Consider the following 18,250-nt stretch of genomic DNA (forward strand, 5'->3'; position numbering starts at 1 on the left):
CCCCCTGCTTGTGTGGCATGTCCCCTGTTAGTGATGAGCACATGTTAATAAATTATCAAATCGAATGAATTTAAAAACCACCACAGCAAAAAATCTCTTCATCTAATAACTGAGGAAAAAATGTTAATACTGAAACATGTATGGATTATCAACCCAATCTCTTTCACATATCAAGTCACAAAGCTAACACACCAGGATAAGAATACTAAAAATAATATATAAAAAAAAAATAAAAAAGCTAAATAAAAAAAAGTTTATTTTTTAGTCTAATGAAACATGTGATAATACATGACGAAATGCACATTCTTATCCCACTGATAAAGCTTTGTGAATTGAGCCTGATAAAGCTTTGTGAATTGAGCCTGATAATGATATAGAAGTAAAGAAGCACTGTATAAGGGGCAGGAAAGTGCACATATACAGGAACATGAATCCCTTTTGTAAAGTATCTTGCATAGGACGAATTGAATTAGATAAATGGTGTGGGTTCAAGTTTTTTTTTTTTTTTCTTAAAAAGGTACAAAAATAAGTGTACATGCTGTAGGCAGATAATAGTAAGATATAATAATAATTATTAAAAAATAAATCTTCCCCTTCCCTTACAGTGATAGGTCAGAAACACAAACTGACAAATTATTAATTCCTCGTTGTGGCTTTGTGATATGGAAGAAGAAGAAGTTGATCGCCGTGCGACAGTTTGTAGCAATGTGCGCCATATTATACGTCCCCATCAGTAAGGCTGTAGTATTTGCCGGGATTGGGGAAGCACAGGTAGGGAATGGTGCTCCCAGGGTAGATGACAGGGAAAGGCATTGGCAAGACGCACCTATTCAAGAAGGAATTGTCTTTGTAGAGGACTGAGAGATCCCCGGCAGTTTCCCCTGATCCGGGACCCTCCAGTTCTGCTGACATTTGTCTTTTCAGCTTGTTCCTTCTGTTCTGGAACCAGATTTTCACCTGGGTCTCAGTCAATTGCAAGGAGTTCGCTAAACAGGCTCGCTCGGCGCTGCTGAGATAGCGCTTCATGTCGAAGGTGGACTCCAGCTGGAAGATCTGGCTCTTGGAGAAGATGGTCCGGGTCTTCTTCTTGGCCAGGAGCTTGCTTTTTTTACCGAGCTGATCGGGCGACGGTGGGGGCCCATCCACCAAGCTGTCAGCGAGGTCTGCCCTGTAAGGTAAGTCTCTGTGCTTTGAGGACTGCTCGGTGCAGTAAGTAAGGCTTTGGGTGGAGGTCAGGAGGCATCTGGTGTCTGCAAATAAAAAGCCAAAAAAAAAAAACAAAAAGAAATAAAGGTCATGTAAACTGTAACAATAACTTTCTCTTGTTTCTTTCCTTTGATCAGTTAAATATAAAAATGTTGTGTTATAACTGTACAAATAAGTAGCTGTTCACCCAGCTAGAAATCTTGTGAGCTAATCATTATAGTTTTCTAAGATTATACAATCTTTTATTATTATAAATAATAATTAAAAAAAAAAAAAAACATATATATATATATATATATATATATATATATATATCTATCTATATATATAGATAGATATATATATATATATATATATATAGATATATATATGTATATATAAACAGCTGCGCCTAATTAAACCGGTAACTAGATCTCAAAAACCTTCCCAGCAGCAAAAAAGAGGTGTACCCCCCTATAAAACACCCCAATTTACACTTGTGCTCTCTGCCTCTGGACTGTTATCGCTTAGCAATGGTACTTCTATATCCACAGACTACAAAACACCCCCCTCTGTTATGGAGAAGAGAGGGAGGTGTTATGTAGTCCTGACACTGTATCTCAAAAACCTTCCAACAGCTACCAAAAAAGGTGCACCTTTAATTATAATTTTCTACACTCTCTGCCTCTGGAATGTTATCAGTTAGTACAGTTCCTTCTATATCCATGAACTACAAAACACCTCCCTCTGTTATGGAGAAGAGAGTGGGGTATTATGTAGTCCTGATACAATGACACTTCCTGTCCTAGGGTGACAATGCTGCTCAGTAGGGTTGTCACCTTAGAACAGGAAGTGAGTTCATGGCAGGATTGCCAGGTTAAAAAAAAATGAAGAAAACTAAAGCAGCCAACAAATATAAAAATAGGTAAGCTGCAATACATTTTCAAATTGATATCATAGTAATGAAGGAGATGGGGCAGCGGTGATCTCACTGGTGATGCAGATGTGATTAGCACTAAAAACATGTTATTTTAGGCCAATATTATAGATTTTACTATAATCTATAGAATGTACTTTTCTGAAATTTTACAGAAGACTTCCCCAGCTCTTCAGATAAAACTGACTGCAGATCACCTTCTTCTATAAACTACATCTCCAAGAGGATCATCATCACCAATACTATTATATTATATTATATTATATTAATTTTACTGTTATTAGATTTATTAATGGTATCTACTAGACGAATCGTGTTTCTTATTCATCTAACTTTATTGACATTTTCTCTACATTAGTAGGCCAAGCTAGCCAAAAGTGACAGTGACAGGAATAGGGGCAAATAATAGGGCAAAGGGAAGGGGGAGGGGATTGGTTGCAACAAAGGGGTATTTATTTAATGATTTATGTATTAATTTTGAAAGATGCAACCAGTTGAATTGTTGCAAGCACCCCTAGAAGTTTTTTCCCAAACATTCTCACTTTTGCTAAACATCTTGACCTGCATATACATTTCCAGGAAATGCAAAGAATGGCATGTAAAAGAGAAAAAAGTGTTCATGTAATAAATACTATATATATATATATATATATATATATATATATATATATATTTTTTTTTTTTTTTACTCTTTACTGGTCCTGTAACCTTCATAGAACGTGGGAACTGCAAACGTTTCAAGCAGATACAACTTATAAAAAAAATGTAAAATGACTATACATACACGGTATTTTACACAGTATCAGCTGCATTATTTCAATGAACATTTTGGATATAACATTTTCTACGGATTGGTGGACCCATTTTCATGATCGTCAGTAAATAGGATCAGAGTTAATTACAGTTTCCGTTCAGCCACATGCACATATCGGTTAATGGGGTCCATGCCCAATAATAAAAATCTCTCTGTGCTGGCCTGAGGCTTCGTGAGCTCAGGCTGCTTCAGCTGAGACTTGTAGTTCCTCAGCAGCTGTAGGACCTCAGGCTAGCTTAATCCTGGATTAGTGTAGAGTGTGGGAGTCCCCCATATGGTCATTAGTATATATGGTCCTAGATTCCGGGGTCCCAGCTGTACTAATTCCCACCCATCAGATGCTCTGTCCTGGGGACACCAACTTTAACCCAATAGCTGCCTGGGAGCGTATACCATTGCATGATCAGCTGATGAAATCTCAGTTCGTGATAACTAGATGTACATCGAAAAATGAAGGGATGTTTAAATGTTACAAAGATCAATTCATATCTACAGTATTATTCAATTTTACATAATAGCTTAATATATATATATATATATATATATATATATATATATATATATATATATATATATATATATACAGGCTGCTGCTGGCTCTGCCAACCTAAAAGGGTGACCACGCGTTACCCTCTGCTCAGGTTAATAAATAAATACATAATTAGAGAGAGAGAGAAAGATATCTATCTATCTATCTATCTATGTATCTATCTATCTATCTATCTATCTATCTATCTATCTATCTATCTATATATCGTTTTTTATTTATTTATTTTGTTTAAGAGTGGAGAGCACAACAGGTAAAGATAGTGACCCATTCAGGTGGCATGTCCCAAAAAACACCAAAATAAATAAAGGGGGTATGAATGCCGGAAGTATTCTTTAATAGAAGCTATAAATTATGCTCTCTCTGCTATATCCCCTTTGTATTCTTTATCCCCTTGAAATATATATCTACTTGAAAAATATACATGTATACATTTATATATGTTTGCATGTGTGTGTGTTACATTGTTACATACAGGATAGCATAAAGTTTCTGCAGTATTACAATAATTGCATATCTTGCTACAACATAAGTGAACACTGCATTGATTAGAGGTACCAGTGTCATATAAATGACTTGTATATAGTATGTAATATAGTAAGGCTAAAGCATTACAATAGTTACATACATAACTTGATAAAAATAAGTGAACATTGTCTGCATTGAATAATTAGATGTATAGTAGTGTCATATAAATTACTTATATATAGCACAACATATCTATATCTAAGTATCTACAGCATAACATATATATCATGCTGATAAAAAAGCGAACACTGCTTGCATATTGAATCAATGGATGAATGATAGTGTAATGTAAATAACTTATAAATATTATATAATAGTAAGAGTATCTATAACATTTTATAGGTGTCTAGGTGTGTGTGTGTGTGTATATAGCATTGGATAGGTGTGTGTGTGTGTGTATATATATATATATATATATATACTGGTAAATAAGCAAACACTGTCTGCAGTGGTTGAATGATAATGTAATGTAAATAACTTATATATAGCATTGGATAGGTGTGTTCTCCACCAGGGTTCCTCCAGAGGTTGCTAGGGGTTCCTTGAGCTGTGGCTGAGTGATGAACCACCTATTTGAAGATGCCTACAGGGTTTAAGGTTCAGCATCACTTAGCAAAGCCAGCAGCATGAGACCACATATCTTTTTAGCTGTCTTTTTTGTAAGGGTGGCATTCTGAACAGCACTTTAAGGGGGGCATTCTTCCTATTGACCACCAATATAAGGAGCATTGTTCCTATTGAGCCCTGATGATTTGGTTTTAGTAAGGGTTCCTCAAGACATGAAAATTATTTTTGGGGTTCCTCTAGAGTTAAAAGGTTGAGAAAGCCTGTGTGTAGGTGTGTGTGTGTGTGTATGTATGTATATATATATATATATATATATATATATATATATATATATATATATATGTAAATAAGTGAACACTGTCTGCAGTGAATTAACAGATGAGTGACAGTGTGATATAAATAACTGTACATATAGATATTAGATTATGGCAATAAATATTAAAAGAATACTATGAAATATAAGAAATCCCTGGAGCAATGTATTATATTTACACCCAAATATGAATATGAAGGTTACGTTGTACCCACAGTGACTGTAGAGATGGTACAATTGGCCATTCCTATGCATGCAGAGATGGGTGACAGCCCTGTGTATAGGATGATTGATGGCAATGTGTTATTATTATTCCTATTATTCTATGAGCTCCTCTGTGTACCTTGTGCGGTCAGTAAGGGGCCCCTCTTGTCCTCTGTGGCCCCCCGCTCCTCCTCCGGCTCCGCTGAGTGTTTGCACAGCTCTCTGCTGTCATCTATGGTCCTCTCTATGAAGTCCCTCTGTGTTTTGCTGCCGTCGGATCTCCTGGAGTTTAACTTGAGGATGCTGTCGATGGTGAAGTTTAAGGAGAGGGGTTTGCAGGCATCTTGGCTTTTACTCATGGTGGGGCGGCTGGGTTTGCGCTCAGGATGGGGGTGCTGGACCTAGAGAGCGCCGAGCCGCGCCACAGGGAGCTGCATCGCCCGCACAGCGCTATGGTCTAGGAGAGCTGCATCGCCCGCACAGCTATGCTATGGATAGGAGAGCATGTAGAGTCCCAGGCAGACAAGAGACAGGAAGGCAGCACAGCCAGCTCTCCCATTACATGACACAGAGTGGAGGAGGGGCAAGCACTGCACTCTCTGCACTGACACTGCACAGCACACTGAAGGATTATTTGGGGTGAAAGGAAAGAGGACACAGACACCAATGTGAGAAAAGCACGTATTATCCGCTTTATATTCAGCCAAAAGCTCTTCTGATTGTTTAATAAGCTTTTAAGTGGTCAGATGTAGAATCATTAATGCGACACACTTGGGTTAATTTACTAAAGGAGTAGAGCATGTGCACATTGCAAGGGGATTTTTGCTTTGTTTGGGAAATGTGGTCAAAATTAATTTTGTAAAGAATACCCAACCCTGCAAGGAAACAATAAAAAATAAATTAAAAAAAAAAGTTTTTTTCTGCTTGTACATGATTGGATAATAGAAGTGAGCACAGATTCATCTCCTTCACTTATATCTATACACATAGGGCCAGATTTAGACCTTGGTCCTTTAGGTTGGAGGGGGGCTCATATACACAGTTTGTTCACTTTTTTTTTTTTTTTTTCAGAAAAGCCCGGGGCATGTGAAACCCCACCCAAAAACTCTACCCGGTGCCAAAAAAAGTGCACACACATAAAGAGTGACACAAAACGTGCAACGGGTGTTACACGGTCCTCCCTAGGAAGGACCTTACCCTGAACCCCCCCGGGGCGTTAGGCTCCAGACGGGGACTGAGGTACTTCACTGGGTCCATCTGGGAGAAGCCAGACGGACCCCCTTTCTCTGGAAGGTCTGCCGAAATAGACCCACCCAAGTACTCGGTGGGACTCCCCCGAAGCGAGACCCCATGAGAGAGGGCAAACCAAGCCAGAAGGACATGTCCACCCCCTCCCAAGACTTTCAGGGTAGGCCCGAGGACCCACACCCTACTAATCACACTGTGACAAAACGTGTAACACATTCATCAAAAGGATACAAAAAAGTGACAAACACAAAGAATGAATAAAAGAAAAGTGGGGGAGAAGGAAGTGGGAGAAGTGAAAGTGGCCATTGTGCAATACAATGGCCGACCCTTCGGCCAGGAATAAAAAATTCCTCTGGTCCTAGCCAAAAGGCTCGGCCCTAGAGGCAGGTGCGAAAAAAGTGTGTATGGTGAAGTGACCATGGTGCCAATAACTCAAAGTGCTCCTTAACACTGTGAGATTATGGCACTCCTGAACTGTCAATTCAGGGGCACATTTACCACAGGCTTTTCTTTCACCACATCGCTTCCATTGCTCCCACCTAATTACGTTCAGGAAGTACCGGCCAATTCCCCTCAATAACACCAAAAAGGGGCAGGCTTTCCTTCCCGAAAGACTGAAAAGGACAGAAACCACACAAATCTAGGCCAGAAGGCCAGGGAACTGACCCTTCAGCCAGACCCAGTGGTTCTCCATCCCCATCAGGAGGCTTCCCTTTTGGCTATCTCTAACCATCCAGGTTACCACTATGCCTAGAGGTTTTGCATAGCCACCGCCACCCCTGATCCACCTCGCCATAGACCAGGGATGGATAGCAAGCGCCACCTCCTGGCAACTGATAAGAATAGATACTACACTTGATATTCTCGGCCTTTTGGCTAAGTTTATTCACATTAGGCTTTCTCAACCTTTTCAACACAGAGGAACCCTTGAAATAACTTTCCAGTCTCAGGAAACAAAGGGGTTCCCTGAGACCCTATGATACATTAGTGTGAGGGTCAGTGGGCAGAATGTTCCTTACACATAGCGCCGGGACCCGATCATCCATTACCTAGGGCAAAGATGCCAAATTGTGCCCCACTCCTCTAATTATGTGTGAGCATATGAAGAAGTGGGGGAGAGAGAGCACAATGCACACCTCCTCCCAGCTCTCTCCTCCTCACCTTGCTTCCAGTGTCATGCTGACAGAAGTAGAGATGTCGCTGTCACTACTTCTGTCAGCATTATAGTAGAAGAAACTTGTGGCGCTCCTATCTCTACAATACACGCTTCATCCAGGACAGCCCCCTTCTACCCAGGCCTTGTCCTGGCCCTGCTTATACAGGTGCTCATGGAGAAGAATTACCCCCTTACAGATAGCTATAAAGATCAATGGTGTCAGTGGGAACTTGTCTAAGAGGCAGAAATTTCTCATTGCTCAAGCAACCCCTAACAACCTCTAGAGGAACCTTAGGTTTCCATGGAACCCTGGTTTACATTCTGAGTGACAGTAACACATTTTTAAAATGCATGACCCAATGTCATTCTGAGCTCATGCATGATCTCACACACATACACACATAGACATAGCAATCTATGTGTGGTTTGCTTGAACTGACAAAATTCATTTTTAAAAATGATACGAAATATCAGTCCAGAGTAAAAACTTTTACAGATAATGGCCGGCAAAATATTACTTCCCAATTTTTTTTTATTATTATATACTTTATATTATTGTATTATTATTATTTTTCATTATTTTGTATCTTTTTTTATTTTTTTTTAATTATTTTTGTATAGAGGGGGCCCAGGGCAGTTGCTTTTTATTTTGCCCCTAAATCCAGCACTGTATACACTGATAGACTGAACAAAAAGAAAACTAACTGGTTCCTCCATACAGGTTATATAGCTCTGATGGACAAATCTCTTGCTGCAGATATTGTATTTTAGCAGCTGTCAAAATACCCGAACAGTGCCTGCTTCTGATTAGATGGGGAAATTCCCTTTCAAACTGAAAATTTACTTTGGTAAATTGACATCACTGACATTTAGGTATGCCGTTACATTGGAGTTTAGGTATATAGTTACATTGGTCCAGCTTGGATGTAAGTATGTATGTGCAATACCTGTGGGAGCCTCTAGAAGATGGAAATTACTGTAGTAGGCAGGGCTACTACAGTTGCCTGCTAGTTTCTAAGTCCTGTGTGGAGCCGATGTCCTGCTGATTAATGGACGCAGAAGGTAATTCACTTGGCACAGGCACCATTCAGGGAACACTTTGCATTTTCTCAATGAATGCAAAGTGTTCTCTGATTGGATGAGATGAGAGGCAGGGTAGACATTATAATCTCCACCTCACCCAATCAGACGATGCTTTGCATTGAATCCTGTGCCAAGCAAGAGACCTCCTGTGCTCAGTAAGCAGCAGAGCATCTGCTGGCACAGGACACAGATGCAAGCAGCAATCACTGTGGAAGCGATGTTTAGTACAATGATTTCCAGCTTCTACAAAGATCCCATAGCTATGCCACATACATACTTATAATGATCCCAGCTGGACCAATGTAACTACAGTATGTAAAAATTGCCATATCTAAATTCAGCTTTAAAGCGCAACTCCAGGAAAATTAGAGAGGGGCCCCCTGCACAGCAGGGGTTAAATGCTAATTTATTCTAGGGGCAGAGGATTAAGGTGTAAATACCTACCTTGCCCTCATTCCATCAGGCTCCCTCCAAATGCGCCGAACGGTCCCACGCAGCTACACTGTAAGCTGCAACCAGTTCCGTTCACACTCCAGTCTCCCTGAATTGTACACGATGCTGCTAAGGCTCTGCTCACACCTGAGCGTACTGGAATCATGGATGGAACTGCGCGATTCTGGCTGCAATTCCAGAATCGCAGCAAAACACGGGACGCGTTTGTGATTTTTCCATGTTTGACGAGCGGCAAAACACGCAAAAACTGCAACGCTAAATGCTCCTGGTCAAGATTTGGTAGATGAGCTTCTTTGGAGGGTTTTTAGAGTGGAGAGAGGCCCATTCAAATGAATGGTGCCACTCCAAAGACGAGCCACAAAAAAATAAAAAAAAATAGCTTAAAAGACTAAAAGACTAGCCTAAGACTTTGCCAACAGACTGGAGCTTTGGGACGGAGAAGGAGTGTACTGGGGCCAGCTGGAGCAGGGTGTAAGGTAAGTAGTAGAGCCTGCAATGTTCACCCCTAGATATAACGAGTATTTAAGCCTTCGAATGTGGTGGGGCCCACTGCGAGGGTGGATTTTTTTTTAAGAGGAGTTAAGAAAAGTGCGGGAAATCAAAATAATATTGATCAATGCTGCAGCTGTGACCTGTCACCTACACCAAAAACAAAGTGACCCAAGACCACTTATAGCTCATTTCTCGGGTCCGCTCTGAGCACAGAGCAATGATTGTCAGTCAGTGCTCTGTGTTCTGCCCGCCAGTGCTCATTGGAGTGCAGGGCTGGAGAAGGAGCAGGAGCAGCTTGCTTAGGCTCTCAGCAGTGCACTAAGAGGCTGAGTCAGCTGCCATTCAGGCATCTGAATGGATCCCAACATTATTGTCGGGATCCCTGCAGAGCCTGGAACGGCTCTGCGAAGGCCACCAAAAGAAAACTTTAGCTGGTTGTCGGCTGAATCTGGGTCACAGGAATGCAGAACTAAGCGCTCTCCTGTGACCTACAAGAGAGGTATGGCCAAAAGAGCATATAAGGCATTCATTCTATGAAAGGCAGGGGTGTTGATCACGTCACCACCTGTAGTTAGTGTGCAGTTGGGTAGCCGCTCACACAGAACCTGGAAAGTCGCTGCTATCGCTGTATGTAGCGCCAACTACTACAGTAATATAGAACATCACCTGTGGCCCTCCACATATGGATACTTACATCAAATCAAGCTGGCCCAATGTAAATATGGTAAAATATCATTCCTGGAGTTCAGCTTTAAATAGTCTCATATTCCATAATCTATGGTCTCTTTTTTCCCGCACTCCCTCATTTATACAACAGCTCTGATCACTGATACACTAAGAGCCAGATTAACAAAAAATAAGGTCAAGACTTAGCAGCTTCACCGATTTATTTTCAAACCTTGATGGTAAAATTACAGATGGTAACTAACTGGTAGCTATGGACAACAAGTGTTTTCTTATGGGACTTGAGTCCTGGGGTATGTAGCATCACCTCCTGCACACTGAGCAGACTGAGATGATGATTTATGCTACTTAAGGGGAATTTTACTTCATTCTATTAAATATTCATATACTGTATGCTAAGGAGCAGGCTTCTATCCCCCATTTTGAACTGCAGTTGTAGTCAAAACCCTCGTCTTACTTAAAACGGATTTGAAAAAAACAGAAAGATGGATATATAAAAAAATTAAGAATTTGGCCAATTAACTTTGCATAATATTATTCCAATGAGATATAGCGATAAATCCAAGCAATGTACTGCTGAACTCGTTTTGGTATTTTCCAAAACCTGATTATTTTGATTAGCACAGGAAGCATATATATATATATATCTATAGAGATAGATAGATAGATAGATAGATAGATAGATAGATAGATAGATAGATAGATAGATAGATAGATAGATAGATAGATAGATAGATATATGTAGCGCACTACTCCCCTGGGAGCTGCAGTGTTGTTCATTACCTTTTTGTCAATGACCCCAATCTTCCTTCCCATGCAACTTTAACACACCAGACAGTCTTTGTGCTTTATAAAATTGTAACTTTATTCTTGAACTCTGGTTGGTATAACAAATAAATAGAGGATATGAGATGCCTCTATAAATCCTGGTTCCTGTGTACTTCCCTTTGATGAACTGACCAGCATCACTCTAAATATAGCCGTGGATAACAGATTCCAAAGTCCCAGGCCTTCACCGCCTAATTCTGGACTCTTGTCATCAATCCCTGTCAGTTTGGGAAAGTGTGTCTTACTAGGTCCTTGGACACATAGCAAGTTCACGGATAAGCACTACTGGGTTGCACTCCCTTTGTTCACTCCCTATTAACAGTCCATGGTACTCACAGAAAATCAATTGCCAGTTTCCTTCGTCCGCTTTGCTCCTACTTCCTCCTCCTCATGGTAGTCCGGCACACCCCCGGCTGGGGCACCCGGTTTCTCCTCTTGCTCTACATGGTGATGACTGCTCCTGCTATCCAGCACTGGGGTCTATGAACCACAAAGGCCTTCAAGCCTCCTCCTCCTGTACCCTACATGGTTACAGCTCCTGCATCTCCAAGATACTCCCCCTAGGAAGCATGTGACCCCAGCTTATATGTGAGTTCTGCCCTTGCCAATACAATTTAATGATTAGTCCAGAGCTCTCCATACAAGCTGCCTGACACTCAGGTCCCAAATCCTCCCCTTCCAATACAATTTCACTGGAAGGATGAGGGGACTTCCTTGAGCCAGAGTGTAGGTGGCCACACCCCCCCGCTATTCTATCACTCACACCCTCAAATAAACAACCAGGCCCAAAGGAAAAAAATGCAAAGCCTTGGCCAAATTTACCTATCACTAATTACAGAAACTCACTAAGCACCCACCTGAATGGGGTGGGCGCTGTATATATATATATATATATATATATATATATATATATATATATATATATATATATATATATATATATATATATATATAATATAGAGCAGGGGTGTCCAAACTTTTTCAAAGAGGGTCAGATTTGATGAAGTGAACATGCATGAAGGCTGACCATTTTGCCTACATTCTTTGAACCATTAAAATTAAACGCAAATTAACTAATACAATGCCCAACAAGAATTCTCTTGCCTTTGTGGCTGTGTGTGGTGAAGCGTCTAAGAATGAGCTTGGGTGTGTTATTTGGATATATATATATATATATATATATATATATATATATATATATATATATATCTTTTGTGGCCCCCAACGAATCCCCGAGCGCCGCTCAGGACTAAGGATGAGCTTGGGCGCATTATTTGGATATACCGTATTTATCGGCGTATTTAACACGCACCTTCACTTTAAGAGGGAAGTTTCAGGAATAAAATGTAATTTTAAATAAAGAACTGTGAAGCAAAATAAGGGTCAGTGCCCATTAATGCAGCCTAATCAGTGCCCATCTGCATCCTGACCTTTGACATGAATGCAGCCTTACCATTGCCATGAATGCAGCCTCACCATTGACATGAATGCAGCCTCACCATTACCATGAATGCAGCCTTACCATTGACATGAGCACAGACTCACAAGTGCCATGAACACAGACTCACAAGTGCCATGAATGCAGCCTCACCATTACCATGAATGCAGCCTCACCATTGCCATGAATGCAGCCTCACCATTGACATGAACGCAGCCTCTGAATGCAGCCTCACCATTGACATGAATGCAGCCTCACAAGTGCCATGAATGCAGTCTCATTATTTCTATCAGTGCAGCCTGATCCATGCCCATCTGCAGCCTCGGAGGGGGGTGGGATGAGCACCAACAGATTACATACAGGAGAATTTCCTGTTTACTCGGCGGCCTCTTTATTACAAAGCCCTGCCTCCTATGATAGACAGAACAGTCATCCAATACCAGCCCAGGAGATGGGACCTATTATAGGGGCCGCCGAGTAAACAGGAGATTTTTCTGTATGTAATCTTATGGCACTTGTGCCGCCCCCTCCCTGTCCCCTCCGAGGAACTATATATTCGGTATATATGTTTTGTGGTCCCCCAACGAATCTCCAAGCTCCGCGCGGCGTTGGGGGCCACAAAAGATATATATATCCAAATGACCAGTGGGGACTTTGGACATACCTGATATATAGAGAGAGAGAGATACTGCCCCTTTATTATCTTGTCTGAGTGCTGCTGTACGGGGGAATACAGGAGGCTGCTATCTAGTAAAATTCTGTTAGACATTATTTACATTAAAAAAAGCTTTTATTTATTTGGTTTTAAAAAATGCATTAATTAACCACTTCTTGATCACGCTACAGCACAGTCATCTAGTTCTGGGAGGGCGCCCATGGATATCCTCCCACAACCATTCCCCTCCCCTACAGTGATTAACCACTTCAGCCCCGGAAAGATTTACCCCCTTCATGATCAGGCCATATTTTGTGTTACGCACTGCGTCGTTTTAAGTGACAATTTTGCGGTCGTGCGACACTGTACCCAAACAAATTTGGTGTCTTTTTCTTCCCACAAATAGAGCTTTCTTTTGGTGGTATATGATCACCTCTGCAGTTTTAATTTTTTGCACTATAAACAATAAAAGACTAACAATTTTGAAAAAAAAAACAATTTTTTACTTTCTGCTATAATACATATCCAAATATATATATATATATATATATATATATATATATATATATATATATATATATATATATATATATATATAATGAATTTATTCATCAGTTTAGGGCAGTACGTAGTCTGCTACATATTTTTGGTAAAAAAAAATCTCAATAAGCGTATCTTGATTGGGATAGATAGGGGATAGATTTCATTTTTTTTTTTTTTACTAGTAATAGCGGCAATCTGAGATTTTTAGTGGGATTGCGACATTGCGGAGGACAAATCTGACCCCAAATGACAGTTTTTGGGGACCAGTGACATTATTACAGTGATCAGTGCTAAAAAAAATGCATGAATGTATAAATGACACTGGCAGTGAAGGGGTTAACACTAGGGGGCGATCAAGGGGTTAACTGTGTTCCATGGGTGTGTTCTAACTGTGTGGGGGGTGGGCTTGCTGGATTGTTGTTCCTGATCAGTAAGAACAGCAGATCTCCATGTCCAGCAGACATGATCTCCAAATCCGCCTTGTTTACATAGGCAGATCCCCTTTCTGCCTCTCTGTACCATGATTGCGGGGACCGCGAAATTATCATTCAAAGTGCGACAGTGCTGAAATTAGAAAATTGGCCTGGGCAGGAAGGGGGTGAAAGTGGGTAGTGTGTTTTGTTTGTTTTTTTTACATCTTCCTGGACTTAAGTTTTGAATATACTTTTTAATGAAAATACAAGGAATACAATACACAGTGAGCAAAGAATGAGCTATCAGAGGGGTTGATTTACTAGAGAACTAGAGGCTGATCACTTAACAAAGTTAATGTTCACTTAGGACTTGTAAAGCTGAAAATTAATTTAACTTAGTGAATAAGGTGAAGCTGTGCTAACTTTAATCATCAAAAAATATGAGAGCAAAAATCCAGTGTTTTGTTCTTGCATATGATTCTTTGAAAAGTGAGCTCTCACTCTCACTTAGCTTCATCTAATTTACCTAAGTTGTGAAAATTCACCTTGCAAAAGGAACCTTTAGTAAATCAACCCTTATCTGTTGTCCAACTTTCCCGTACCTGCACTGGACTGGTCACAGACATACTGATTTGCCCAATTGTGGACTTTCAAGTTTATAGTTAGGCACACTACCTTGGCTATTCAATTATTATAGTCTGATGGGTGGCCTAATGGATTATGGAAGAGATTTCCTGTCTTCTATATAACTCAAAGCTGAACATAAAAGATACAAATAAATTCAGCTCTGTAATTATGAATACATCCTCATGTAGTCCTTGTACAGCAGAGCTGGAGCATGAGAAGAAGAAGCGGCACAGGGAGCCAATCAGTTCATGTGCTGAGAAGAAGCATGCTGATAAGAGGAGAGAGCAGAGTGACAGAGAAATGAGCTTATCATGGTGCTGCTTCCACTTTTCAGTCACAGGATGGGGTAGGGTCCAGAAAAACCTGGGTGCAGAAGAAGTGCATTGAATAATGCTAGTCAGCATACTGAGGACATCTAATAGAAGAAAATAAAAACAGCAGGGGAATTTTTTTAATTGGAAGTAAAAATTGCAGAAAAAGTCTTTTTTTAAATTATTTATTAACCTGTTCATGTTCAGGAACACAGTTTCTGTCTGTTGAGGTTTTGAACGGGTTGACTAACTCAATGCAATGCACTTCAATGCACAAAAATGAGCTGCTTTGTGTGGTCCTCTGGAAGTGTTGGGGTTGCATTCGTGGCCTTCTATAATTTTCAAGTTGACAACCACTGCTTTGATAATTGTGTTTAGATCACTTTTAACCTACTGGACTTTCAGAACTGAACCAACTAATTTTGAAAAATGTTATCCAAATTGCTTATTACCACTTCCATAAATGGAAATGAGCATGAGCATTTGTTGCACGTCTTTTCCAAAGCAGCACTATCATCATTGCCTAGAAAAATCTTTAAAGGAGCTGTATGATCCTTACCTCTTCTCTCCAGCAGCCTTTGTGTCCTACCTTTGCTCCATTCATGTGCTGCGGCCTCTATCAGGCACAGCTTTCAACACATTTTTGTGTCCCCGGCTGTGGGTCGTGGTTCCATTCTACCCCATAAACATGACCATACTTGGTCAATGGCGTCACCGGGGATTCCCTGTAATATCACTGTCCAAACATGGTCATATACATGTTACTCATTCACGTAGGGTGGGGTAAAAATCTGGGGGCCCCTTATTCTAAAGGGGCCTTCCATTTTCTGATTAGTCTCCCCCCTTAGACCCCACATCCTCCGGGTCAGGGTTGTGCGGGAGAGACCCTCTTCCCTTATCAACACGGGGGCAAGGTGCTTTATCATGGGGGGTTTGTTGGCAAAGTACCCTCCACATGTTGAGGGAGGTATGCTGCTTGGTATGAGTCAGAAGGGCGAGGGTGCATGTTTACTGCTCTTCCCCTTCCTGGTCAGCCATACTGTAGGTTTGTTCTTGCGTAGAATATCCCCTTAGAATCCATACCAGAGCTTTTTTGGTCTGGTATGCTTTTTGGGGGGACCCCCACCCTTTTTTTCTGAGTGGGGTCCCCTCTTAAAATCCATACTAGACCCCATCTAGAATAGGAGTCTGGTAGGAACTTTAGGGGCGGACCCCACATTTTTTTTTATCGGAAACCATCATTGGTTGTTATGGTGCACCCTAACAAGGAATGACAGTGCGGCCATCCTATCAAACTATAACATCGTTGGTTGCTAAGATGCAGACAGCTTGTCTGTATAGTATCCTTGGTTGCTAGGAGGCAGGCAGGTGCTTGAATCCTAGCAACCATAGATGCTTGCACCAGCACAATTGGAAGTTGTCATTTAGTGGCAGTAGTAATACTTCTAAACCAATATCATAACAAAGAAAGACAGTACGCCGGCTGTCATCCTATTAAACGATAACATCGTTGGTTGCTAGAATGCAGACAGCTGCTCTGCATAGCATCCTAAGTTGCTAGGAGGCAGGCAGCTGCTTGCATCCAACCAACCAAAGATACTTAAGCCCACACAATTAGTTGTCATTTAGTGATAGTAGTAATACTTCTACTAAATGCTTGACTTCTGGATACAGGTGGAGGTTGGCTCTGGCATGAAAACACGCTATTTAGTTCTCCCTCTCCACTATGAACACTGAGAGTTCACAGAAATCCTGTGCAGCTGCATTTGCAAACTCCATCCCTACTGAGAACTACTGACCAGGCTCCTAAGGTCAAATACATACTACCCTATAAATTAGCCAGCCCTTCATTGACTAAATTCTCTAGATTGGTGGAGAAATTCAGTCAAATCTCAGTCACACTCTACTGATTATTCCAAACTATGCCACAAATCCCACACATTTTTCTTTAGGTATGGGTCTTTTAACAATGGAGAACATGCTAAAAACTTCCAAGCCAGTCACGTTGTTTAGTCCTTGAAGGTTATTGAGATTCCACATATGCTGTTCTGTCGAGATCCAAAGGTGTTACTTATAAGCTAATTGATTGTTATTTTAGGCAGTCTTGGATGAAATGTGAGTAAATTAAGAACAGAACATGTGATACAAAACCCCGGATAAATATTCTACCATGAGCCCGGCACGCCATGCTGCACTGTTTTTAAACGGAGAATGTGGATGTTTGAAATTACAGTCTTTAGGTCATATAATCCTGGTTAAATCTCTTTGTCACAGTACATGTTGCTGAGTTCCGTGACCTTACACAACCCAACAGAGCTCAATAATCCAAATGACATGCCGCAATACCACAGCAAAGCCTTCAGTATATTATAGTAGAACAGTAAATAAACCCATTCTTGCTATCTATCAACTTTCTTCTTTCCTTTCTCATAAATAAATGTTAGGTTGGTAATACACGGTCCTATCTATGCGAGCAATATGTACAGTCTGACCATTGCTAGGGGTAGAATATTATCTGACTAAGCACTATAGTACAACATCATAGGACCCATTGGCTCTATGACCTCCATCTTTAAACAGGTCCAGTTACCAATGTTATTTTTACTGATCTGATTCTCCACTACTAAAAAAGCTCTGAGACCACTTAACCGCTTGCCGACTGCCGCCTGTACATTTACGTCGACAGAATGGTGTGGCTGAGCAAATCGGCATACCTGTATGTCCCTTTGAATGTGCCGCCGTGCCATCGCGTGCTCGCCGGCGGCGGCGCACGCGCGCTCCCGCTGCGAGCTCCGTGAGTAGAATCGCGGGTCGCGCGGACTCGATGTACACGGGGATACCCGCGATAGTCTCACGGAGAGGAAGAATGGGGAAATACTAATGTAAACAAGCATTTCCCCGTTCTGCCTAGTGACAGGACACTGACCACAGCTCCCTGTAATCGGGAGCGGTGATCAAAGTCGTGTCACATGTAGCCACGCCCCCCACAGTTAGAATCACTCCCTAGGACACACTTAACCCCTGCACTGCCACCTAGTGGTTAACCCCTTCACTGAAGTCACATTTACACAGTAATCAATGCGTTTTTAATCGCACTGATCGCTGTATAAATGTGAATGGTCCCAAAAATGTGTCAAAATAGTCCGATGTGTCCGCCATAATGTCGCAGTCATGATGAAAATCGCTGAAACAAAAATGATTAATAAAAATGCCATAAAACTATC

At 41.0% G+C, this 18,250-nt stretch overlaps 1 protein-coding gene across 1 annotated transcript in view; it reads right to left on the reverse strand.

Moving 5' to 3' along the window:
- The window catches only part of LOC141125276 (homeobox protein Nkx-3.2-like), a 6,010-nt gene extending 319 nt beyond the window's left edge, over nt 1-5,691 (reverse strand). The window contains exons 1-2 of the mRNA XM_073612303.1: nt 5,235-5,691; nt 1-1,250 (exon numbers count right to left, since the gene is read on the reverse strand). The exon at nt 1-1,250 is cut by the window's left edge and continues 319 nt beyond it. Of these exons, the coding sequence (XP_073468404.1) occupies nt 718-1,250; nt 5,235-5,454 (753 nt within the window). The 5' untranslated portion in view covers nt 5,455-5,691 and the 3' untranslated portion in view covers nt 1-717. The remainder of the gene's footprint in view (nt 1,251-5,234) is intronic.
- Nucleotides 5,692-18,250: the final 12,559 nt, after the last annotated feature.

The sequence above is a fragment of the Aquarana catesbeiana genome, linkage group LG01, assembly GCF_042186555.1.
Source record: "Aquarana catesbeiana isolate 2022-GZ linkage group LG01, ASM4218655v1, whole genome shotgun sequence".
In the NCBI taxonomy this organism is placed as follows: Eukaryota; Metazoa; Chordata; class Amphibia; order Anura; family Ranidae; genus Aquarana; species Aquarana catesbeiana.